This window comes from Leuciscus leuciscus (assembly GCF_965113295.1).
Source record: "Leuciscus leuciscus genome assembly, chromosome: 23".
NCBI classification, from domain to species: domain Eukaryota; kingdom Metazoa; phylum Chordata; class Actinopteri; order Cypriniformes; family Leuciscidae; genus Leuciscus; species Leuciscus leuciscus.
This window is the reverse complement of record NC_138747.1, coordinates 4,820,714-4,847,809: the sequence shown is the minus strand read 5'-3', so window position 1 is coordinate 4,847,809 and position 27,096 is coordinate 4,820,714. Positions and strand designations below refer to the sequence as shown.

The window sequence follows — 27,096 nt, the reverse complement described above, 5'->3', positions numbered from 1 at the left end:
CCATATGAATAAATTACATTTTCATATATCATCAAATTAAAAAGGTTATTTTAAATTGTAATACATTTTCTCATTTTTTTTTATTTGATCAAACAAATGCAGCCTTGAGACTTCTTTCATGAACATTAAAAATCTTCCTTTGTTAATAATAAAAACTTTTTTACTACCAAGCTAAACATGTTCATACAGAGGTGAAAGCATTGCGGATATGTTGAGAGGTGAACTGAAGCCCTGACACAAGTCGTGTGAAAGGACCTTTAGTCTAAATGTTTAGCTCTCCAAGTTCTATTATTATTTCACTTTTTCACTCATAAGGCTAATCTTTTTCTGCATAATAAATTATGGTCCAGTGGGTCACATCATTTCGACACAATTTGCCTAATATCTGATGACCGACTTTAAACAGGACACTAAAATCAATTCTGTATAAGCAGAGTTTGCGCGCCACCTGTAACCCCATAATGAAGGAAAATATCACTGGCTAAGTTAAGAGTAAAATTAGCTTTACAAGCAGTGTCTCAGGGTTCAAACCTGCAAACCGTCCAGTTACCAGCCTAGATATTTAATCACCACCCCAGAGAAAGGTTCAGACCCACAAGGGTACAGTAACACGGCTTATCAGTCATTCACCTCAACCACTGAGCCACCTTTGTTTCAATGACAGCTCGATTTCTCTGCATTATTAATGTGTTGAGAGCTTTTGTCTCCGAACAGGGGATGTCTACTTGAAAAAAAAAAAAGGAAGTTAGGCCCAGAATGAAAGCACAGAATTTTTTTTTTTATTTCCTTTATTCAAAGAAATTCTAATTATGTCATAATTTACTCACCCTCATGTTGCCGCAATCCATAGGACTTTGCTGCAGTCACTTTTCACTATATTATTTTCTTGTAAGTAAAAGAGTTGCATGAACATTCTGCAAAAACATCTCCTTTTATGAAAGACAGTTAAGACCCATTCACACAAAGCGTTTTTTTTAGAGCTGATTAATTAAAAACATTGACAGCCAATCAGAATCCACCCTGCTTTCAGAGCTTGAGCATTTAAAGGGGTGGTTGAATATCATTTCACTTTTTTAACTTTAGTTAGTGTGTAATGTTGGTGTTTGAGCATAAACAACATCTCCAAAGTTACAACGCTCAAAGTTCAAAGCAAAGGGAGATATTTTATTTTAAAGAAATTGCTTTTTAAGGACTACAACAAACGGCTGGTAGGGACTACAGGAGCTTCCTCCCGGGTTAGTGACATCACTAACTCTAAAATGTACATAAACCCCGGCCCCGGGAACGTGATTTATAGATTATCAAGACAGAATATGCTAATCAATGACTAGAAGATAACTACACATAAGCTACATAAATTCACCAACTAACCATTCAGAAATGTTGTCTACATGTTGTCACTTCTTCTTGAGTCTCTCCATCTTTCTGACTTCGGTTTGAACATAAAAAAGGCTAAAGGTTTTAGAAATTTCCAGTGCATTGTGTGTATGAGGTAAAAGGACACAATATCTTGAAGCTCCGCCCTCTGTGTCGTGCAAAGCTCATTTGCATTTAAAGGAACAGACACAAAAACAGTGCGTTTTTGCTCACCCTCAAAAATTGACAAATTTAACATGCTATATAAAAATATTTGTGGGGTATTTTGAGCTAAAACTTCACATGCACACTCTGGGGACATCAAATACTTATTTTACATCTTGTGAAAAGGGCATTATACCACCCCTTTAAAGTGGCCGATGACAAAACGGGCCTTTATACGTGTTTGAAGTGACATGAGGGTGAGTAAATGATGACGGAATGTTCACGTTCTTTTGCATTAATCATTCTCCGGCTGCCTAGGAATACCACACCACTATCGGAATATCCAAAACAATTCACGTTCCCACAGCAGCTACCAGTTCACCAGCTGTTTTATGCCCCCATGGGACTCATGAGATAGCTTTGATATAGATATAAGCCTCAGATACAATTCCACAAGGGAGGTTTGAGCTCTTGGAAGTTCACAGAGATGTAGGAAGATTCTTTATAGACCTGATAGGTGTGTTTAGAGATGTGCAGACAGACTCTGCTGGAGTCCAATGGGAGAAAGGCAGTCTGAGCCCGGAGGCCTTCAAGAAATAGGAAACACACATACTCCAACATCCAGGGTCGACAGCAGCCTACTGGCAGGGCACACACAAATACTAGAGCAGGTCCCGGTGCACGGAAAGTCATTTCAGGACAGAGCCCAGGAAACTCGCAGTTAAGTTGTTGTCAGACATATCTATTATTCCTTTTGACCTATTCACAGACTGTGGGGAGCTACTACAAAGGGTCAAACTGCAGGGCTTTTCTTCCATTTTCTACTCCAATATTTCATCCAACAGTAACTTTACTCATCTGTGCAAAATATATATATATAGTCTTGTGTTGAAAACAGTTTGATAGGACAGAACAGAACGAGATGAGGCAACGCCATCCATCTGTATGTGTACATAGATCAACACTCAACTAATAAAAAATAGCACTGACTAAACTCAATGGGTAACTGAAAGACATTTAACAAATATATGAGCTAAACAACTATACAACCTTTATTGCACAAAACTTCCACAGTATACCCCAAAAAAAGTATCATGTCTTGAAATTTATTGTTGAAGATAGTGGATTTGTTACAAAAGCAGTAAAAGTGGTGCTTTCAAATGGATACATTTAGAGATGCAACTTTATGGAGAGCATTTACCATCCTGACAGTTTAACTGCATGGTGTCAGCACACTAAAACCTTCTCTGCGTTTATGAATTCATCCCTTTAAAGCAGCATAGCTAAAAAAAATAATATATATATAGATCAACTGGTCGACCATCACGACCCTTTGCTCTTTCATCTCGAAGATTCACAGCTTACGCAATCTCTCCTCTATTCTGGACACCTCAAATAAAAAGGCAAGACAAATCTCCAGAGCACATCCCCTTGTATTTGCTTGCCCTGCAAGCTATTTGCTGGAACCTTCTGCGGCGTGTCTGGATTTTGTCTCTAGAGAAGGCCAAGATGTAATTTGACACGTACAGTAGGTAGATGAAGGTTGGGACGGATATGAAAGATTGGTGGGGAGTCCATATTGCCGCTGGATTTCCTGGAGAGGAAAATCTCTCCGATAGTGCGCAAGAGGACGAGAAAGAGGAAGCGAGAGCGAGAAAGAGCGGAAAATGACTCGCTTGCTACGACCCCAATTACCACCGAGGAGATCAAAGAGCTCGCTGCCACTGTGATATTTAAATGATGAGCCTGGATAGGGCCTCGCTTTTCATATCTGCAAATGAAGGAAACCAAGGCCCACTACCGCCCTCTCCCTCTCTCGCTCGTTCTCGGTGTCTTTGTGCTGTGGTTTGAAAGCGCTATATAACAGTCTCATTCGCCTACCGCCAAATATTAATGAAACCGAATACCATCTGTAGGAGCCTATTTAACAAATTCTTCCATTTAAACAGTGCCAAAATATTTTAGAATGTGTGATTGTCATTTAAATGCCTACACCATATTGTTTACATGCACCATTGGAACTATCTACATATTGCATTGATGTGCATTACAAGTGGTAAATGGTACTGTCTCTTTAAGACTATCAACAGTGCAAGTGAAAGTGAAAAAAAAAACAAAAAAAAAACAGCAAGACCACAACACAGAAGGTATAGACATTTATCACTTAAATAAAACAATGTATTGACCTCTAAAACCATTTTATGTAATGTCCATTCAATGATTTATGAAAAATGAAAAATATTTATGTAGGTGATTAACTGATTCATAATCAACATATGTAATTCATTTGATTTGACTCGACTGACAGATCTAGCTCAAACAGAGTGTAAAGAGCAGAACAGATTTGAAAAGAATCATTGTTCGATTAAAATGTGTGGATGTACGAGTATACATTATATTTGGACACACAGAACGAGTCAAGCCTTATGTTGTTCTAAACCCGTATGACTTTCTTTTCTCCATGAAAAGCAAAAAGTGGAATTTTTTTTTTTTTTTTATGTACACTCAGTGAACACGGCTATAAATCTGAAAGAAGCACAATAAAACATCATCAAAGTATGCAATTTGAATCATGAACTACATTTTAAATCCTCTGAGTCTGAATCCATATGATAGATTTATGCAGGAAACAAACAGACATGCCAAGGAAGATTTTCACAGAATAATCTTCAATCTGTTTCTCACACAAAGCAATCATATGACTTCAGAAGGCTTGTAATATAGCGCAAGAGTCATATTGAGTCATATAATGATAGTTTATGGTGCTTTATTGGAGTTTGAGCTCCTCGTTCTAGAAATTACATGCAAGTCGACTCGACAGGACTTTCTGCTTTCTGCTTCCACAAAAGAAAGTCCACCGTACAGGTTTGGAACGACATAAGAATGAGTGAATGATGACAGAATTTTCATTTTCTTGCTAAAATATTCCTTTAACCTTCATTCTCTTGATGTTTACTGAAATGCAACACCAACCAGCCCACCAACGCTCCTCTCTTTACTCGTTCTCTGAGTTTTTCTCACTTTGTCTGTTTCTTAAATTAGCATATGTGGGCTAGGAGTATTTACCTCCATCCTAACAAATCAAGGATAGCAAAACATTTACCCGCCTGTTTTCGGCAAAAACTGTCCCCCGCTGCATTCCTAGGCCAGGTGTGAACATAAAATGTAATTAAATCAATATGAGAATGATGGAGAAAGCACGAGAGAGATAAAACATCTAAAGCTGTGTGGGGGACCTGGTATTGAATTTCAGATCTGCTGAAAAGCAGGATGTGATATAAATATTGATGAATCAGATTGCTACCTGAGAGACAGAATAGCTATCTCTTGTTATCCGGATCCGACGTTGCCTTTGTTAACAGTCTGCGTCACCATAGCAACAAGCAATTAAATGGCAGCATGCATTTAAACATCAGAGACAAGTTGAGATTCATGCTGCCGAACAATAGAGGAGGGAAAAAAGCGCCGGCTGCGTGTGATTGCTAGGGGAATCGGAAAAACATTTCAGTGAGAGAGAAAAGTTGCGAGGAACCACTATACTGAGGGTAGACAAAGAGTGTTAATGCTGACATGCGCTCTATGTCTCAAATTATATAAGAGCTTGAAGCCTAGTTCTCTAAAATGCTCATCTAGCACGTATATTATATAACAGTGACCTTTTTTTCCATTCATTTTCTCCATAGGCATTTCAAAAACATCTCCTGTAAAGCCTTGAACGAATCGGCTAGCAAAAAAATTAATCACAGCATTCCAACAATTGATTTCAAGCTAAAAAGTCTATGGAAATATGATAAAAAGACATGAATTCAAGTTATTTTTTATGATGAAGATGAGACAGACCACTTGTAGAAAAATTTATGGTGAAAAACAAACAAAATTTGTTATTCCAAAAACTAATCTTTACCAGCTTTTTTTGTGTGTGTGCAGATTTCAGTTGTTCTGCATCAAAATAGATAGGAATAGAAAGCTTATTGTAGCATAATTATTACACTATTATAGTTTTATACACACACATACACATACATATAAAGAAATGCATTATGGGAGCATGCAGTCAGTGCTGAGCACTCGTAACAACTAGTTTTATGGTTGGTCGATATCGCTTTAGTATTATAGGTAGTTTAGTTCTTCAGAGTTAATTTGGTTATTAAACATACTTTTATGAAGTTGAAATACCACTTAAGTTGATTACCACTTAAACTCAGAGCTCATGGCAAGTCATTTTCACTAAAAATCGAATTCTCTTTGAAGAAAATAAATGTGATTTTTACTTCAAGATCCCTTCTGCACTCAGTACTCAAAAATATAAAGCGGACATATGATTGGTTGAGGTCTTTGGCGTCCTCCAATCAGAGATCACGCTACTGAGGGTGCATTACGAAACATCTACATAAATGCCTCTCTAGGAGCCATGCATCAATGTGTCAACGTGTTGAGCGGTGCTGACACTGAGAAAATGAAAAACCTTCAGGGTTCGCTCTACAGTTATAATCCTATTACTAATGATCTTCCATTGAAAAAAAAAATTACCCAAGGATGATAGTCTTTGAATATGCTAGCGCTAAGCCACGCTTATTACCTGAAACATCAAATATCGCTGGACGGAATCGGTGATTCATCCTTCAATTCGGCGTGTTAATGGGGATACTCGGGTTTGCCAAATAAAGAACAGAACGGGCTGAAGCGTTAGTCTCATTATGCTGGAAAGAGGGAGGGGGCGAGACAGGGCTTTTGATCACCCAGCAAGGCCTACTCCTGCTTTCAAGGCTGTCATTGACATAAAGGAGCATTAGTGATCTTTTGTGCTCCTAGAAAGGGTTTTAAAAAGATAAAGAGAAGAGGCATGAAAGACAACAAAACAAATGAAACTGAGTAAAAAGAAGAATAGGGTGATCTGTCAGTTATTCTCTTTATTTAAACTAGAGTGACTGTTTAGCTGTTTCATGTACTGACATCTTATCCTTCACCGGTATAATGATTAGGCTATTATTAGTCATGTCAGGGGTTTTCTTGAACCAATGAGAATGCCAATGAGATATGATGATCTCCTTCCAAAAACATGTTTTCAAATATACAGCCTCATTTGAACTGAGTGTGAAATAGCATATTTTAAGCAAATATTTATTACTTACTCTTAAAAAATATTGCTTATTACCGAATAGTTTTTCAATTGTCTGCTGATTATATAATACATAAAGCTGAGTAACTAATAATAAACATATATAACAGAAAACTATGAAGAGTTTTGTCAGTGTATTAGTGGTGAGGATTTTCGTGACGCCAGTAGGTGGCAAAGTGACCGATGAGTGAGTCACTGTACCAATTTGTTCGAAACAAGAATTCATTGAATCGTTCACTAAACCAATTCTTTAAAAAAAAGCTGATTCATTCATTGTTCATTCGTTCCTTAATGAGTCACTAAATCATTTTGTCAATAGATTCATTTGAAAACATTGATTCATTCAGAAACAAAGCCAGCAACTAACTAACTATATACTGTGTAATATATATATATATATATATATATATATTTTATATATATATATATATATATATATTTTTTTTTTTTTTTTATATATATATATATATATATATATATATATATCAGGGATGGAAATTAGCACCCGCCACCAGCCAAATGCGGGTGATTTTGTGTTGTGGCGGGTAAATTCGCTTCACCTACCGGCCACCGTGGCGGGTAAATAAAAATATACTGTTTCACACAGACGGCGGACACTTTTAGAGGACATAAGTGTACGCTGAAATAAAGTCTTTCACCTCAGAAAAACGGACTTTCTTGTCCTGTCACGTCATCCGTTATCCTGTTCTCATAGCGAACACTCTTCAAATGCACGCGCAAATGTGGCGGCGCGCGCTGTGTATCGCCTCACTGTATATAAAGTGCAAAATAAACTACGAGCATGCAACGCCGTTACGTTGTAAATTACACAAAATAAAAGTAATGCAGGGATGATTTTCATACTATTCACCAGGAGCAGTTTCCATGGTTCATTAACAGTTATTGTTAATATTGTGTATTCACCATGGTAACTGTCGTTTCCATATTAACCCCAAAATGCCACTTTATTTTTCTTTGTGTTATTTTTTATATTTTTAAATTACTCTAGTGGCTCATACCAACATTGTATTAACAAAAACTAGTTTGGAACTGCTATTTAATAGCTTTAGCATAGGCCTAATGTTTATTTATTAGTACTAGTCTTTACTATTAGTCATATTCTTACAATTTATGTTAAGTAAAGGGGGACAGTACTTGTGTGTGTGGAAATAGCCGGTTTCAATAAAACTACTTGTGACATGTCATATTTGGCTTTGACTTTGACTGAACATTTGCTCTCACTTTGCGGAAAAAATATCGGGATATATATCGTATATCGATATTCAGCCTAAATAATCGGGATATGACTTTTGGTCCATATCGCCCAGCCCTAGTTTCATTGTTGGGACTAAAAACCTAAAACTGGAAGCCATAAAAGACCACAAATCATTCAAATGCCACATCCAGGTAAAAAAGAGAAATATATATAAGAGAGAAAGAGAAAATGTCAGTATTTCATTGAGACTTGAGATTAAATAAACTGCTTAAGTATTGTAGATCTTGTAGTATTAATTTTCACATGCAGTTACACATTGTCGGTTAAAAACAAGAAAGTGGCTGGTAAAAACATTGAGTGGCTGGTAGATTTTGAAATCCACCAGCCACAGTGGCCGGTGGACAAAAAAGTTAATTTCCATCCCTGATATATATATATATATATATATATATATGGCATTTTATGATGTTTAATACTACACTTGTAAGGGTTACACCTCAAAATATCGCCTTTATTAATAACGAAATGTGATCTGTCTCAGTCTTTTTTTTTATTCCCATCTATGACCTTAGAGTCATGTCTGTCCCTCCATCCGCACAATTGGATTGTTCTCACCCTCATGCATCTTTGATGATTTTCAAAGCTTCACATCTCTCCTCCTGAGTACGACAGTACAGAAACCAGCGACTGTGCGTGGTGACAGTCCGGGATAGCGAGTCAGTGCAGGTGGTCATCCTTACCTTTCATCATGTCGCTGTTAGCCCGAGCAGAGAGGTACAGTGAGAGTGTGATGTTGGGGGTCAGTTTGTGTGTCAGCCTAGATCAGATGAGATGGGCTTTGATGTTCGGTGGGAACCCGAGTCATTCAACCAGCTCAGATCCAATTTCTGACCCTGTCCTCGTCGCACACACACTGGGGTCAAGACTCAAATACCCCTCCGGACTGTCGGTAGGGAGGGATTCTTATCCCTGCACAAACTTGGGACAACACCAAATACCAAGTAAAATTAGAGCCGTCAATATTAACCTGGGCGCACCACAATGAATTAAAATGTCGTATTAGGCGGGAGACTGCAGGGTCCGATTCGCTCATATCTTCAGTATGGCTGGATATTGAATTCGATTCACAAGCTTTTGTTTCAATTCAATTCCAATCTCGATTCAGTATCAATTCATTTGGATATATATCAGGTACAGAACTTGTTTTCATGGCAGATTCACTGTTTCATTGAAGAAAATGTAATTTTTCAGAATATTATTTCATATGCAAGGCTTTACAGGGTTATAGAGCAATAAAACAGCATTTGTTGTTTGAATTTAGAGAGAAAACTGACAGAATTTGAACGGTGAGACGGTTTCTTTCTTATAAAAAGTAATAAGTACAAAGATTATTGTGATTATTATATGGCAGGCGCACAAAAAATAATAATGTTTAGTGCAGTTTTGTTTACGCATCAACTGAAAACAGCACAGAAAACAGCAAGAGATTGATTTTAGGATTTAAGAATCCCAAGTTAAAATGAAGATTGATTAATCAATATTGTCAACCCACCCCTTATATTCAGGGTCATAACAGGGCCTCCAAAACAGCTGTCACGATCATCTCAGATAGGATAAAAACAACCGTGGATAATGCGACCGCGTCGACCAGCCGTCTCCGCCAGATGTGGCATTACGTGGCGTTCCCGCCTAAACGGTTCACTTGTGCGGTCCGGAGAGGATGGGACCTGCATAAATGAGAACGGATGAACCTGGCAGGCAATTCTCATTCAGCGATGGGCTCGGCCCAATAATGAGGTGGATCTCAATTATGCCGGCACGAGGCTGTGAAATGGACCGGGGTCTCCCACCCTGACGCCTCTGGAGGCCCTTCAAGCCCCCTCGTCTAAATTGAACTGATGGAGCAGAAAAGCCAATTTTGATTTTCGTTCTCACCTCCGAAAACACGGTTTGGCAGTGATAATGCCAGGCTGCCGTGGGCATCTGCCGTGCGCTTGCTAAGGGGGTCGTTGGGTCCCTATCGGACGTGCCGCATAGGGGCGTAATTGGATTTGTGCTGACAGTCTGTTGACACAGACATTATTAATTGGGGTGGCTGGATTGACACGCACTTAGATAGCCACATCATAAATGCATGAAACTCAGCGCGATAATTGCGATCGCTCCACTAACTGCGGTGGGCTTGATTAATGATGCCGTCATCAGCATATGCCAAAGCTGACCTCACGGTTATTGAGTTAGCGGGCTAATCAGAGAAGAGGTGGGACGTCTATGGCTCATTCGCACTCAAAAGCAGCACGAGAGATTGTTGAGCGACTCTTCAAACGACTCTTATGACCTAATGAATGCAACGGTTACCATTGAAGTTTCCGGATTAATAGAAGCAACAACCAAACAAAGCACAGCGGGTTCACTAAAACTATAGGCTTTGAGTACAGGGACAGGCTACAGAACTGGAAAAAAGGTTTACTGTATGTACCAATTTTATTTTATTTTTTATTTTTTGGAGTGAATCTTTTCAACATGTTCAGAAGCGCTCACTTACAATCTCCTGCTTCTTCCATTCTTCCATAAAATGTACTTTTCCTCACCTATCACTCAATACCACCAGACACAAGAACACTGTCAAATACTTCTTATAAATATTAAATGAACTGAGACTACAGGATGGTTTCTGAATATCGGCTCCATCTACTGAACTACAGTCAGACAGAAAATCCTTACAGTACTGACCAAATGATCATATCCTGTTTTTCTGGTAGCTATTATATGACTAAATTCAATTGAGGAAATGATCTAAAATTCCAAACAATTTCTTAACAAAAAATACTAGCACAATTACTTAAAATAATAAATAAAATAAAATTGTTAAGTAAAAAAAGACAGAGAACTATGGGTACAAAGTCATCTATAATAATAATTATAATAATTAGTTACATTTATATAGCGCTTTTTCTGAGACCTCAAAGCGCTTTACATAGAAGGGGGGAATCTCCTCAACCACCACCAATGTGCAGCATCCACTTGGATGATGCGACGGCAGCCATATTGCGCCAGAACGCCCACCACACACCAGCTTACTGGTGGAGAGGAGACAGTGATGAAGCCTATCAGTATATGGGGATGATTAGGAGGCCATGGGGCAAATTTGGCCAGGATGCCGGGGTTACACCCCTACTCTTTTTCGAAGGACATCCTGGGATTTTTAATGACCACAGAGAGTCAGGACCTCGGTTTAACGTCTCATCCGAAGGACGGTGCTCTTTTGGCAGTACAGTGTCCCCGTCACTATACTGGGGCATTAGGACCCACACAGACCACAGGGTGAGCACCCCCTGCTGGCCTCACTAACACCTCTTCCAGCAGCAACCTGGTTTTCTCAGGAGGTCTCCCATCCAGGTACTAACCAGGCTCAGCCCTGCTTAGCTTCAGTGGGCAACCGGTCTTGGGCAACAGGGTGATATGGCTGCTGGCAAATAGATCTATATTCTATAATCTATAGATCTATAAAGTAACTGTAAGGAGTGTGATTGTGTCCTACAGGTGTGGTGCCCAATAGTCTGGGTCTACACAGCCTGCAACCCAGTCCAGTGGCTCCAGACAGCCAGGCTCAATCTCCCACTCAACTGCAGTACCGCAACAAAGTCCAGCACCGCCGATTCTCCATGGAGGTGAGTACGGTCTCATCTCATCCTTCTCCAGCTCTTTCCTTTGATGGAGAACCAGTGATCCTAACAGAACAACACAAGCTCTGCTTGTAATCTTGTCTGAGTCCTTAATAAAGTCCTTGCCAGAGGCACAAAAGCCTCGTTATCAAAAGCTTTGTTTCTCTGTAAGGTGACACCAGGTAAAATAAAAAGAACTAAAGAGATGGCAAGTTTTTACAACTTTTGCATTCCCCTTTTTGTGATGGAAATGATATGAATATATATGAAAATATATTACAGCGCTTTAATGAAAAAATTCAACGTTTCTCGGGGAAATGCAGTATGTTTCCAGTGCAAATGCAAAGTTTCTCGTGGGAAAGCAATACTTTTGAGAGAGAACGCAAAGTTCTCGCAAATCTGAGATCTGGTTCACTCCTTCATAGGCGGCAGTGCCAGGTAATTGATATCTGCCAGCCCAGAAAAGTTAGTAAAGACATTGTTAAAATAGTCCAAGTGACTACAGTGGCTCAACTTTAAGTTTATCAAGCGATGAGAATACTTTTTGTGCGCAAAAAAAAAAAAAAAAAAACGACTTTATTCAACTATTAATTTTCTTCTGCAGAAGTGTGTGGGCCTCTGAGTTAGTTCACGTAGTGTAACAGCGCAGCGCTTCTGGGTTGTACGTCAGGCTCACTATTGGCCAGCATCACACACATGACCAGCGTCGGCCAATAGTGAGCCTACGTTCTGATGTACAACCCAGAAGCGCTGCGCTGTTACACTACGTCAACACCTTAGGAGAATGACATGGAAGAGAAGAGATGGTTGAATAAAGTCGTTATTTTTGTTTGTTTTTGCGCACAAAAAGTATTCTCGTCGCTTGATAAACTATTTTAACAATGTCTTTACTAACTTTTCTGGGCTGGCAGATATCAATTACCTTGCAGCCTATGAAGGAGTGAGCCAGCTCTCAGATTTCATCAAAAATATCTTAATTTGTGTTCCGAAGATGAACGAAAGTCTTACGGGGTTGGAACAACATGAGAGTGAGTAATTAATGACAGAATTTTCATTTTTGGGTGAACTATCCCTTTAAGAGAGAACGCAAAGCTTCTCGAGAGAACTCAATATTTTTGAGAGAAAATGCAAACGGTTTTGGAGCATTGATATATTTTTTTCTTCCCAACTCAGGAAGTTTCTGGCAACTACAGTTTCTGGCAAAATAATTTATTAATCAAAATGTATTTCTATAATGCTTTTCACAATACAAATCATAAAAAAATAAAAATAAAAAAAAATCAGTAACATTACTTATTTTCATGTAATATGTAAATGTAAACTGTAATTCAGTGACATATCTATGTCTCACAAATAATAGTGCTGCATTCTACCTGCTAGAAAAGTGGATTCAAAATAAACCATGCCAATTGGATTGTCGAATGTCAAGAACAGACTAATCAGAGCCTGCACTAGGCTCCCGCCTTGATCATCTCCTCGTTCTTCTCCTCCTCCACCATAATCATCCGTGCGATTCTATATCGGGTGTACGAGAGAAAACTCTCGGTTGGAGGCGCATGAGAAAGATGGAGTCCATCATTAAATGGAGTGGAAGTATTACCTGTAAGTTAGTCTAGAGCAACAAAAGACAGACTCTGCATTCGGAGTGTTCTTTGCCTCAGCTGTCAGCTTTCTTATTCACTGGGCATGAATCTACAGGGGGAAAATTGGAATGAATGCCCTCTCCCATTTTCAAATGCGACAGCTTCTTTCTGCTCTCGCGAACCTTTTATCTGCACCATGCACCCTTATTTTATTCCCACGGGCATGACGGGCAGCGCCGAGGAGAAAGGGAGGACTTTTTATTCCCTGGTTTTATTGAGAATTACTCGCTAGTTTTATTGCACGACCGTACAAACTCAGCCACAAGGCAGAGCGGGAGGATTCACAGGGAATGCTCTCATTTTTCAGAGCACATAAGATTCCCCCTCATTGCCGTGCTATTTTTGGGCCTCGCCTAACCGTGCCGATGAATCGAGTTACGAACTAACTCCATCAGAGCTTCTTAAATGCGAGAAGATTGTTGGAGATACTTCAGCTCGTTGCATGATACAATATTTTGTCCTATCCTGCCTCGGCGTATTGAGATTACGCCAGAATCCTGTCTTCACAAGTGACAGGTTCTCATTGTCATGCCAAGTTCACCTTGGTAAGAATAGTCAGCTCTGCCTATAGGCGTAGAGTTGTGTTGCGCAGTGGAGAAAGCTGTCATATTCAGCTTGACTCGCTGTGCTTTATGTGTGTGCAAGCTGAACGCTAATAGCTGACAGCTCTTTGATGTGTGTGCAGGATGTAACTAAGAGGATGTCTCTGCCCATGGATATTCGTCTCCCACCGGAGTTTCTGAAGAAGTTACAGATGGAAAGCACTCCACCATGCAAACCTCTCAGTCGCATGTCCAGAAGAGCCTCACTGGTTAGTAACCAAACTAAACTCACACAGAGGATTCGTTAGAAATCAATGTAATTATTTTCTTGGAAGCAAAATAGATACAGTTGCAAAGTAAACCTGTCTATTTACATTCCAAAACCATGAGAGACTCCTAACTATAGGCCACATTTCTTTGGCATCATAGAACATGCTATTTTTTTGTCCGACAAAATCTCCAGCAACTGTATTTTTGCAGATATTACAATTCCAGAATGCACTGCAGCATGTAAAAATGAGGTTAATGTCATGTATGATCACTAGAGATTGGCATGGTTTTATTTCAGTTAGCCTAATAGCTGGTTTGATTTGCATTGAGAGATGATCTTATGGAAAGTAATCCATGCCAATCTCTAGGTATGGTGAAGGCTATGTGATGATGTGGGGCTATTTTAATTCCAAAGGCCAAGGGAACTTTATCAGGATGCAAAGTATCTTGGATCCATGAAGTAACTGGCCTTTAAAAATAAAAATCTGCCTGCCTCTATGGGAATTTAACATAGGGGTGTCCAGACTTATGCACCCTGTATTTTAAGGAAGAACATTTATTTATTTACGATACATTATTCATTCACAAAGAAAATTGGTGTCCTTAAAGGTTGGATTTTTCCTAATTTTTTTAATTAAGGCATTAAGTTCAATTTCCAAAAGATGATTTTTTATTCCTCTTTTTAGTCAACTTTAGCATGGGTGTCTAAACTTATGCATAGCACTGTATTCCCTCATTGCATTATTATACATTATATTCAACATTATATATAGTAGGTAATGTAGTACTGACACTAAAACTCTGTAAACTTTTTATTTTGGGTGAACTATACACAATACATATTGTTGCATTTTTGTATTGCGCTATATTGTGACACAATATATTGTTACATCCCTAATGATCACATTATATCTTAGTGAGTACTGAAAAAGAAAGAAAATGGGATTTTTACATCCAGAACCTGACAGTTGCACTTTATACAGTGAAAAGTGCTATATAAATAAAACTCACCAGGTTTGATCACTTTCACTGCATTGGCATAGCATATCTGTCTACATTTGTATCCTTGGCATGCCTCTCAGCTAAAAAAACAAACAAACACTGATTTATAACACAACATAAGGCACATTTACAGCGTAGCTGCAAGAACTGCTATAGCAAACATTACCGTAAACGAACCATAACAGAAGCCCTTGCTCGCTCCACTCCACATTAAACAATCCAAGCATTCCTAATAATCGCAAACATTTACAGTTCTGGCTCTTAAATACGCTCAATTGCATGTGTCGCCAAGATTGATTCCAAGATATGGCTCCCAAACAATTCATAAATGTTTGCAGCAGTAAATGTTTTACTTTTTGGTAACACAGTATTCCATTCTTTTCCAGTCGGACATTGGCTTTGGGAAATTGGAGACCTACGTGAAGTTGGGCAAACTAGGAGAGGTAAGACGTTTTCTCTTCCCTAGGTGAAGACAAAAGATTCTATAGGCAAAAATGAAGAAAGTAAAACAGAATGAAGAATCAAATGTGTTCATTACGAGATTCCCTCCAGGCGATTACAGTGAATATGAGTCGTGTTGAATTGTGGATTCTGATTTAATGGACTTTTTTTATTTTTTTGCCATGAAGAGACATCAGTCTCTAATATGCTTAAAGCTGTACCGCGACTAGCCCGTCAATTTTCCATTAAGTGCAACAAAGCATGCTCATTGCAAATTGTGAGAAATAATGTACTACATACAACCCTGAGGAATACCATATGTGAGGAAAAACATGAATATTGGAAAAATACTGGACACAGACTGCAATGAATTCTCTTCAATAACGAAACAAATAATGGTAAAGCAGGTTTATATCTTTGTATAAGCAAGTTATAAACTTTTTCATTAGCGTCTAAAATGTGGTTTCAGTGTCGGTGAATTTCTAGGCCTGGAAAAGTCATGGATATTGAAAACAAAAACATAAAAAGTTATGGAAATTCATGTGATGTGGTTTTTCTCTCTTTGTGAGTGAAATATCTGTAATATCATATTTTAAAATCCTTATCGTATTATACTGTATGCAAGTCATTTAGCAGACACTTTTACACAAATACATTTTTTGGGATTATAAGTAAATGTGATGAGATATATTTCTTGGATATACCCTAAGTAAGGTTTTAAACGTGCCTACATTACCATTAATCATTTTGGGGTCAGGTTTTTTGAAAGATATTAATACTTTTTTCAGCAAGGATGCATTAAATTGAGCAAAAGTGACAGTGTAAACATGTATAATGTTACAAAAGATTTCTATTCTAATAAATGCTTTCTATTCAGAGAATCCTGCATCGGTTTCAACAAAACTAAGCAAATAGTCTCTAACCAAACTAGAAACTAGATCAAGTCAATCCTCTACAATATTTTAGCACATTGAAATTGAGACTTCTGGAAACCAAATGCAATTGGGCATATTGTTGGGTTTATGCAGTTTATGGTAATAATAATGCATTATAATTTTTGCTTTCAAGGACATTTCTATTTTCTTTTGTAAGTTAAATCCTTTTTGTGCCATTTTTTGGTGTTATAAACTAAAATCTGGGTTCTTAAGCAAAACCAGTTTAGAACCACTGATCTATTCTGCACCGCTCGCTCCCATTTCCCAGAAGATTGACATATTTTTTTCTTCCTGTCTGTCACACAGGGCACATACGCGACGGTATTCAAGGGTCGCAGCAAACTCACAGAAAACCTGGTGGCTCTGAAAGAGATTCGTCTCGAGCACGAAGAGGGCGCCCCGTGCACAGCCATACGGGAAGGTAGCGTCCTTCTCTCTCACAGTTGTTCAAAAGCCAGATTGTCACAAAGAGTATACATTCTAAACTAGCGAGCCACAGGCGTCTTCTTCACCCAGCCTGAATCACTCCATCTAAATGAGATGGAGTACGTGAGAGGGGTTGCTAATGAAAGACGAGGATATAAAGCAAGGCTGCCACCCAGTGGCTGCTACACACACATCTAACGCAGCTCACGCTAGAGGGAACACACACACACACACACACACACACACACAGGCCCATGAGGAAACACAACACTGAGATGCATTGCATTACAAAACGTGTCACTGGAGGTCAAGGTTTGGCAAAATGCAGAAACCAATTCTCTTATAGCTCTGGGACTTCATTCAAGTATAAACTTTGTTTCAGGTCTAAGATTTCTGCTGTTTTTGCTCAGGACAAAAATCTGATAAGCAGGAGACAAATGTGTCGATTTACATTGCATTAATAAAAATAGGGGTAAATTAGAGCATTCTTACAAATCCATAAAACCACCAATTAGCTAAGTAAAATAACAAATACATACGAGACATAAGTCGCACAGGTATATTTGTGGCAATAGCCAACAATACATTGTATGGGTCAAAATGATCGATTTTTCTTTTATGCCAAAAATCATTAGGAAATTAAGGAAAGATCATGTTCCATGAAGATATTTTGTAAATTTCCTACCGTAAATATATAAAACCTTTATTTTTGTGAGTGAATGCAGCACAATCGCCAACATAAATGCACAACTTAAAAGGCGATTTTCTCAATATTCCGATTTTTTTGCACCCTCAGATTCCAGATTTTCAAATAGTTGCATCTTGGCCAAATATTGTTCTATCCTAACAAACCATACGTCAATGGGAAGCTTATTTATTCAGCTTTCATGTGATGTATACATCTCAGTTTCAAAAAATTGACCCATGTGACTGGTTTTGTGGTCCAGGGTCACAAATAGCAAATATTTTGGATGTTAATAGATAATAACATTTTATTTTGCAGTATGAATTATTAAAAAGTAACAGCAGTTATCATCCTTCTTATTTGAATGAAAAGTCTGCATCCTGCTTGATTTAAAATTCAGGAACTGGATTAGCATTTCAATTTAATTCTGAATGTTGCACACCCTGCTGGAGGTTATTGTTGCAGCGGCTTATTGTCATATTCTTGTTGTGTTGCGACAGTGTCACTGCTGAAGAATCTGAAACACGCCAACATCGTAACACTCCATGACATCATCCATACAGACCGATGTCTCACCCTTGTCTTTGAGTATCTGGTAAGCCACATCTCACAGCTTTTCTTTTCAATGTCGACAACAAAAGCAGGCAAGCTCTTACCCCAGCCTTTTTTCAATCCCATTATGCTTGGTGATATTGGGTGGGGTGGTATTTGAAGTATTTCCCTCTTCACCTATTATAAGCAAGATAACAACCCCATAAAAGAGGCCTGGGCCGTTTTGACGTCATAACCTAACTGTCTTTGCAGGACAGTGACTTGAAGCAGTACCTCGACAACTGTGGAAACCTCATGAGCATGCACAACGTGAAGGTAACAGCTCAAAGACCATGGAAAAACAATCAACAAGCTTACCAATTAAAAGTCAATAAAGCGGTTTACATAGACAGCTAAGACAGCAAAATACCACAAGAGAGACGTGCCTCGCAATTGATTCTGACAGAGTCTGACATGTTAACAAGTTGCTAAGATAACAACAACAAGCAAATTGTCAATAGATTATGTGCAAAACACTGCCCGACAACATGATCACAGCCAATCAGAAGATATATTTAAATGTCGAGTTATAATGAGCAAGGATTTTGAACCAATGAGATTTCACTGGGCGGGGCTACCACACAGACCCAGAGAAGCAACAGCGAAATTCACAAGATCTCATTCGTGACTTTTTCTTTTTTTATAAGGAAGACTTTGACGGAAATTAAGAGCATTGGAAACCCATAATTGACTAATTAGTTTGTTTAAATGACTAATAAGTCAATTTATTAAAGAAAATTAAAAATAAATGAAGTATAGATCTCTAGGTGACATTTCAAACACTGATTAACGGCATCTAATGATTTGGAAATATCCCATATGTTTTATGATAATGGACAATTTAAACTGAAAAAATTAATAAATTATTAAAAACTACACTTACAGCAATAATAAACGTACCTAATTTGATAGCTAATAGCTTTTTGCATGTCACTTTATCAAGATGTGCCTGGATAAAATGCGGTGTCGGGCACAAATAAAATAAAATAAAAGTCTTTATACTAACTTCATCTATACTTGTCAGTATTGAATTAAAAAAATATTGTTGAATTTTCTCTTGACATCTGAAAATTTTGCAGTGTATTCTGGGATTGCGTTATTTGTGGTTGATACATGTGATGTTGCCTTAAAAAAAAAAGAAGTGGTATCTTACATTTTGGATGCAATAAAAAAGCAGTCTTTGTTGGTAGTTCAAGTTTTAGAAGCGCTAACATCTGCCTTTCTGTCCTTGTAGATATTTATGTTCCAGCTTCTTCGTGGTTTATCATATTGTCATCATAGGAAGATTCTCCACCGGGACCTGAAGCCTCAGAATCTGCTCATTAATGAAAAGGGAGAACTCAAACTGGCAGACTTTGGTGAGACTTTCTTACAAGACCTAAATATTCATAGATGAATTTACTTTGGTGTGCTATTCAAAGAATATCTAGATTGTTTTTTTGTTTTAGCACATTACTCAGCAGCCGTCTCCCATGTGCCTCCCATCTTATATTGGCTCTTGGCTGGGATTCTGGGTTTCCCAGCAACGTTTGTTCGTCGCCTTAACTATCCGTCTTATCTTGCTTGTTAAGGTTTGGCCAGAGCAAAATCAGTCCCAACTAAAACCTATTCGAACGAGGTTGTGACCTTGTGGTATCGACCTCCTGATGTTCTACTGGGCTCCACGGAGTATTCCACACCGATAGACATGTGGTAAGACATTTACCGCTACATCTACCGCATCAACCGCTGCTAGAATACAGTACAGTACAGCCACAATGTGCTGCTAACATTATGAAACCATGCATGGAGCAAAACTATTGATACTGTTTAATACACAATGCTCATAGAACAGAAAAAGCGAAAATAGGCTATAATCTATAACTCCTAAGAATAAAATAATAGTCATATTTAGAGACCAGAATATCATATTTACTGGAGGGCGGACTCTTTTGATTCGGTAAGCAACATCACAGAAAGCACACACATCAATTTGCAAAAAGAACCACTCATTTTCACATATTTTCTTCAGGAAATGTAACCATTTGAAAAGACCAAGTTACCAATTTAATTTAGAAACTAGTTAAATTAGGTAAATTATCTTACCTTGGTACATAAAATATATATATATATATATATATATATAAATTATATCGATCTATCTATCTATCTATCTATCTATCTATCTATCTATCGATCTATCTATCTATCTATCGATCTATCTATCTATCTATCGATCTATCGATCTATCGATCGATCGATCTATCTATCTATCTATCTATCTATCTATCTATCTATCTATCTATCTATCTATCTATCTATCTATCTATCTATCTATCTACACACACACACACTTTTATGTTAGATGCGATTAATCAATTTGACAGCACTACTATTATTATGAAGTGTTTTAGATAGCTGGATTGTAATGGCCATCAATGGAACTTTTTTGCTTTTTCAGCACTCAAACACATTCAATTTCAGTCTATTTCATTTATTCATCATCTCATGTCAAAATAAATAAATTAATGGGTTCATATAACCTTTTGTTGTTGGGGGGGGCGGGGGGTGGAAATCCCACTTATGAACTTTATGAAATAATACATCAGACTACCTTTTGATCATGCCAAAGAGCTCTTGACTGTTGCTCAGTCCTCCAGAAGAAACATTAAGTTAGAAAATTGAATTCTGTCTTTCCTGACACAACCTTTTAACGTCACATACGCACTCTTGACACACGCTCCTCGGGCAACCTTGGATAGCTGACACGGACTCGGACACAAATGCTTTTTTAAAGCTAAGCCGATAAAAAAAATCCCGTGTTGTTTAATCCTCAGGATTAGTCCAGTGGGCTAATCAATCCGAGCGTGACAGCAGCCACATGTGTCTTTCCCGTATCTCCACCTCACAGCTTTCCCGAGACAACCCTCCAGTCAAGCAGACGTCAAACTGTGATAGGAGAATATTCTCAGATAAAACATCTGTGACAGTCCTGATCTGATATATTCAAATGATGTCTGCGGGGTTCATTTAAAAGATTTGACGTATAGAATAACAGCACTGAAATGATGGATGATTGATGTCTCTGTATGACTAGGGGCGTGGGCTGTATCATGTACGAAATGTCGACGGGGCGTCCCATGTTTCCTGGGTCGACTGTCAAAGAGGAACTACACCTGATATTTCGGCTCATGGGTAAGAGAGACATTTCATGTCACTTTAATTATGTATACATTAATTGGCATTTATTGGTCATTTATGGCACTTAAAATGCTTCATGTTGGTTGGAAATAGAAATGATATAGTAGGGATGCACAGATATGAAAATTTTGGGCCGATACGATAACCGATAATTCTTTATATTTAAAAGCCGATAACCGATATATTGGCTGGTAAATCGAAATTTGAGAGCCTGATTACAAAAACAGTAGCCTGGTTAAAACCAGACCATTCTCAGTAGTAACTGAGTTATGGTCTGGCAAAGCTTCATTAATAACTCATTTCCAAAGGGGCGTCACCAACGGACGTTGCTCAAATGCCTCTGGGCGCAATTGGATAGACCTAAAACCAATCAGAGCGATCGTCATCGTGTAAAGCCATATGCTGCGTCCCAATTCGCCTAAGTTACACTACGCCATAAAAGTATGTACTCTTTTTGTGAAGAAAAGGTATTTACTTTTGAATGTGTAGCAATAAAGCAGGCAAGCTTTGGGACATACTACTTCGTCATCTTTATCGGACGGATCTATCGCGTGCGTCCTGTCACGTAAACTGTCCTGTCAATCATCTTGTCACAGTTAAAATCCTCTATTAAATCTAATTTAATTTCCTACCGTTTCGGAGAGAAATGTAGTAGCACGTTCATCTGCCAGTGGGTCTTTCATGGAGACTGTCCTCATGTGTTTGCAGTTTGAATATAATAATGCATTTAAAAGTTGGTGCGCTTCACCAACGGACGTCGCTCAAATGCCTCTGGGCGCAATTGGATAGACCTAAAACCAATCAGAGCGATCGTCATCGTGTAAAGCCCGCCTCAACGTTTCTGATTGGTGCCGCGATTTGGACGGATTAGAAATGGGCTTGAATGGGCTCTTTGCTTCTCTAAATTTGCCGGAAGTTTGTCTGGGTTTTCCCAGGCTACAAAAACAGAAGTTTCACCATTAAAAGCCATGTCCAAAGCACACAATTATAATGTTTTTCTCATTATAATTTTATGCAGCCTTTATGACAGACTTGCGCTGCAAATATTGCACTTAACTGTATTATCCTTTTTAAAGTGATTGCAATCATATTTCAAGCAATTCAAAAGTATCATGGCGAACAGTGAGCATCTGAAGTTTCTCCGCTGTAGGAAACAATCCATTATTTATTGGCCTTAATATATTGGCCAAATGTTCTTATCGGGCCGATAACATTAAAAATGAACATATATCGGCCGATACCGATATGGTGGCCGATATATAGTGCATACCTATTATATAGCCATATCTAGAGAATATCATATGCACTTAAGGCGGTTTTAAATTTGGCAAAATTATTTATCTGTCTAGTTGAAATAATTATACACTACCATTCAAAAGTTGGTTGGTAAGGTGTTTTTGAAGTCTCTTATGCTGTATTTATTTGACCAAAAATATAGTAAGGATAGTAATACTGCAAAATATTACTATAATTTTAAAACTGTTTTGTTTTCTATTTGAATATATTGTAAAATGTAATTTATTTCCATGATGCAAAGCTGAATTTTCAGCATCATTATGTCACATGATCCTTCAGAAATCATTCTTATATGCTGATTTAAAAGTGAAAGTTACTTTTGTTTTAATCAATTTATTGTGTCCTTAATTGGTGAATAAAAAACAAAAATAAAAACAAAAAACAACTTTGGAAAAGTACTGTACTTAATTAACACAAGCTTTAAATACTTCACTACTCTAATGTCGCTTGCCAGACTTTTGACTATTGGCATAAAAACAAAAAGTTTGCAACCGTTTTTTTTTAATCAAGCATAAAACTGGTAATTTGTGCTAATTGCACGAATTTGGTTTTATGTGAATCACTAAAAAATTACAAATAATTACCTTGTATCCAAAAGGACTTTTCACAAAAATAACTTTACTTACTACTAAGTGACTTACTGGCAAGCCTTGTCAGATTCAGTTATTACATGTAAAAAGCAACTGTTCCAGCAATCAGCAATCTTGTAAACATGACAACATGCACTTCGATTCCAGCCAACCAGATCATAGCTTGCCAGATGAACAAAATTATCTGTAATTCTTTTATGCAATATGCATCAGGCGGTCAGTGATCAGACTGTGGGTGGTCCATAGGTGCACGCCTGAAGCCTAATGGAGGTCTAATTATCTCACTGTAGGACACATACTAAAAAAAACAACTTTTTTCCCGTAACCAGGCACCCCAACTGAGGAAACCTGGCCCGGAATCACAGCTAATGAGGAATTCAAATCCTACCTCTTTCCTCAGTACCGAGCACAAGCGCTCATTAATCATGTGCCCAGGTACCACAGAAACACACAGCACACTGACAGCACAAAAACACACCTGTATCTATAACAAAACAATAGAGGACTACAGTTTGTTTTGCATGCTATGAATTATAGATAGTGAATATTAATATACAAGCTATTTTTTCATTTCAAGGCTCGACACGGAGGGGATAGACCTTCTTTCGGCTCTATTGATGGTGAGTGAACTCATCTGAAATATTAAAAATATTGTACTGCTACTGTAGAAACATACTTCATGCAAGTATGCAAAGTATGTGAAGGTTTGGCCAATGCGTCACAAGTGTGTGGGATCAAACACACTCAATAGAGTTACCACTAAATGTTTGTGCAGTTAAACCAGATAGGATACTTTTCAGGTAACTAGCAATAAACATCAAAATATACCGTGCATATCTTTTATGTACTTGCATAGAGTTCATCTTTACTGAACAAGCAGATTTTACATGTGTACACAGCTTTCCTTTGAAATGTCGAGGAGGAGCCAATGCAATATGAGACGATAGATTTAAGCAATGAGGATTTACCAGTTTATGTCAGATGTCAGAAACAAAAGCCTTGCAGGGATGTACTAAGACTAGTCTAAATCACACAGATACCAGTCATACCAAGCAATATTACTGCTTATTTTTATAGAAATGTGTAAGCAAATCACTACCGATACATCTGATAAAGTGTCCAAGAATCATGATTCTCAACAGATGATAACAGTAACGCTGGGTATTTACCTGTAATTACAGGAATGCAACCATGCTTTAAAATTAGTTGACATATTGATACATGCTTTTTATTGGTTAATATGATGTCATGCTGATAAATGCCACCATTTGATAGGTCTCCAATAGCACCCAACAAAGCCATTACAGCTCCATGAACTTACGTCACTATAAACACTTCATTTACGTCATCTTAGGCGAGAAACACATTTCTGGAACATTTTAAGCCTGTCCAACAAATGTGACTATTCTGGAAACAAAACAACTTTGCATAAATGTTATGGAATATATAATAGTGTTAATTAATGAAAAAATAATAATAATAGGTAACACTTTACAATAAGGTCTCATTTGTTGACATTATTTAATGTATTAACAAACATGGAATAACAATAACCAGTACATTTGGTACAGTGTATATTAATCTTTGTTAACACAAGTAAAAAAAAAAAAAAAAAATTGTTGTTCATTGTTTGTTAATGTTAGTTTACAGAGGATCAACTAATGTTAACAGATAAAACTTTTTGTATTAGTAAAAGTTAAAATTAACATCAATTGAGAATAATAAATGCTGTAGAATTATTGTTGATTGTTCACGTTAATTAAAGTAGTTTACTAATGTTAAATAATGAAACCTTATTGTAAAGTGTTACCTAATATTTATCATTATTATTATTAACAATATTTATGCAAAACAACACAGCCCCCTAATATTTTAAAAGCCTATTAATTATATATTATTGTGTAAAAAATAGAATAATTATAAAAAAAAAAATTATCAGATTAATTAAAAGATCAACTACTAATCAATTAAATTAGTATTGTTATTGCAATCAGAATGATTATTCAAAATATATATTTATTTTTAACAGAAAAAATTCCTAGTATTCTAATAGTCCAATCTTAATGCATTGTCAAAACTGAGAAATAAATAATAATAATAAAAAAAAACTAATCAATAAAAAAATTATCTGTAGGCGCACTAATCATTTAAAATCAATCAATTGTAATTAGTTTAAAATTATAATAATTAAAAAATCTGTATCAGACAAAAAAATAAACAAATACTGGTTAACTTCTAGCATGAAAACAGAGGTTTGTGTGTGTGATTTCTAACAAGCACACAGCACATGTGCAGAGGCCAGTGAGGTGATGTTTAATGCCATGGCCCTGCAACTGTCTTCAGCTCCCAATCCCCGGGTGAAGAAAAGCCCTTGTTAAGAGTTTGGCTGGCGAGATGGAGTGAGCTCTGAAGATAATTATGGTGTCAACTTCCCTCTCTGCCTGCTCTCCTCCAGGTCCAATTAGTTTGATACGGGCAGGGGTGTCAGGCGCGGAGCATTATAGTGTTATTAAAACACAGGTAAACAAACGCAGGCTGACACCTCGTCGCTTCACTCAGGTACAGGCAAGCGCGAGGACCTTTCAGAGGAACACAGTTCAAGATTATTTTGGGGGAACGAATGAACACAGAGAGGCTAAAGACTCTTTCAGAGACTCAGTGCTGATCTCAGTGTTCTTGGCTGTAGTTCACACATGTACATTGGATACAGTAATGCATCTTGGTGACCTAGCAATACTTTTGGGGATGAAAAAAGGCTCTGAAAAGGTGTTATTTTGAGGAAACGGAGTTTATAGAGCGACTAAATATTTTCTTTATACACGTCGAAAAACGATGAACGTTTTTTAGGTTTAGGATTTGGAATACGATTTGTCTACACTGTTGAAAAAAAACCCCAACAGATTAAAGTCCTATTCGCACAGGATTAGTATTACCTGGTGACCTCTAGTCATTTGTAATAATTGCGGAGGTTGTCTGTGATCTTAAAGGGATACTTCAGCTCTGGAAAGATGAATGTGTATTTAAAATGGGTCATTTATGTAGAAGAAATTTGAAATTATTTTTGAATTTGGAGCTTTCGAGACTGAGAAAAGCCAGAAAATGTATTTTTGGCTTATGTGGATGAAAGACTACAACTCCCAGAATGCACTGCACCTAGGAGGCCATTCCCAAGCCACGCCTACCAGTAAGAGAGCGCAGTTTAAAACAACAAGGCTAGGCTACTAGTGAGTCTCCGTGACGAGTCTTCCCGGGATTTCGAGATCGCCCAAAATGTCCGGGATTCGGCTTTTGCGTTCTACAGTCGCCATTCATCATGTTTACTGTGGCGAGCAGGACGAGGCTGAGGGGCGCGGGAGAACGGCGCGAGGCCGGTGGCGTGATCACTGAGACGCACCGGTCTCGTATCTCTCACGGAGGAGCGGGAATTTTCTTAGCAATGTTAAAACGCACATCAACCGATCACTTGTTTAGCGTTCATGTAAACACTACATTCAGATTCACCAATCGGAATGAATTCAGTTAGATTGAAACAAAAGGTGTGCATGTAAACAATGAATGGCGACTGCAGAAAGCAAAAGCCGAATCCCGGACATTTTGGACGATCTCGACGGCCGGACATGTCCGGGAAAAAGAGGATGGTAACCCCTACTACTCAGCTTTCTCCTAATACTAAGCTTTGTCCACAGAACAAGAGCCTGTTAGCTTAGCTTCCAAAGAAAGATGGCTGACACTATGTGTACATTCTGTGAGTGAGATCCCACCCTCTATGGGCGGGAACATGCGGGACAGCCCCTACCACTGGCTGTAGTCTTTAGCCTCTGGCCAAAAAATCCTCCGATGACGCAAAATGACGATTTTTGCTTCATCTGAGGATTTTTTCGAGACAAAAAATACATAAATCTCTCGTCTCAGGGGGATATGAGGGTGGAAAGCACGGTAATTCGAAAATACTACAGGTTTTCTACTAATACAAA

At 37.9% G+C, this 27,096-nt stretch overlaps 1 protein-coding gene across 1 annotated transcript in view; it reads left to right on the top strand.

The window, feature by feature from the left end:
- The window catches only part of cdk18 (cyclin dependent kinase 18), a 55,311-nt gene that overhangs the window by 23,391 nt on the left and 4,824 nt on the right, over window positions 1-27,096 (top strand). Inside the window, exons 3-13 of the mRNA XM_082155910.1 lie at window positions 11,400-11,527; window positions 13,850-13,975; window positions 15,365-15,421; window positions 16,661-16,775; window positions 17,966-18,060; window positions 18,270-18,332; window positions 19,291-19,414; window positions 19,628-19,748; window positions 21,133-21,230; window positions 23,452-23,557; window positions 23,700-23,742. Of these exons, the coding sequence (XP_082012036.1) occupies window positions 11,400-11,527; window positions 13,850-13,975; window positions 15,365-15,421; window positions 16,661-16,775; window positions 17,966-18,060; window positions 18,270-18,332; window positions 19,291-19,414; window positions 19,628-19,748; window positions 21,133-21,230; window positions 23,452-23,557; window positions 23,700-23,742 (1,076 nt within the window). The remainder of the gene's footprint in view (window positions 1-11,399; window positions 11,528-13,849; window positions 13,976-15,364; window positions 15,422-16,660; window positions 16,776-17,965; window positions 18,061-18,269; window positions 18,333-19,290; window positions 19,415-19,627; window positions 19,749-21,132; window positions 21,231-23,451; window positions 23,558-23,699; window positions 23,743-27,096) is intronic.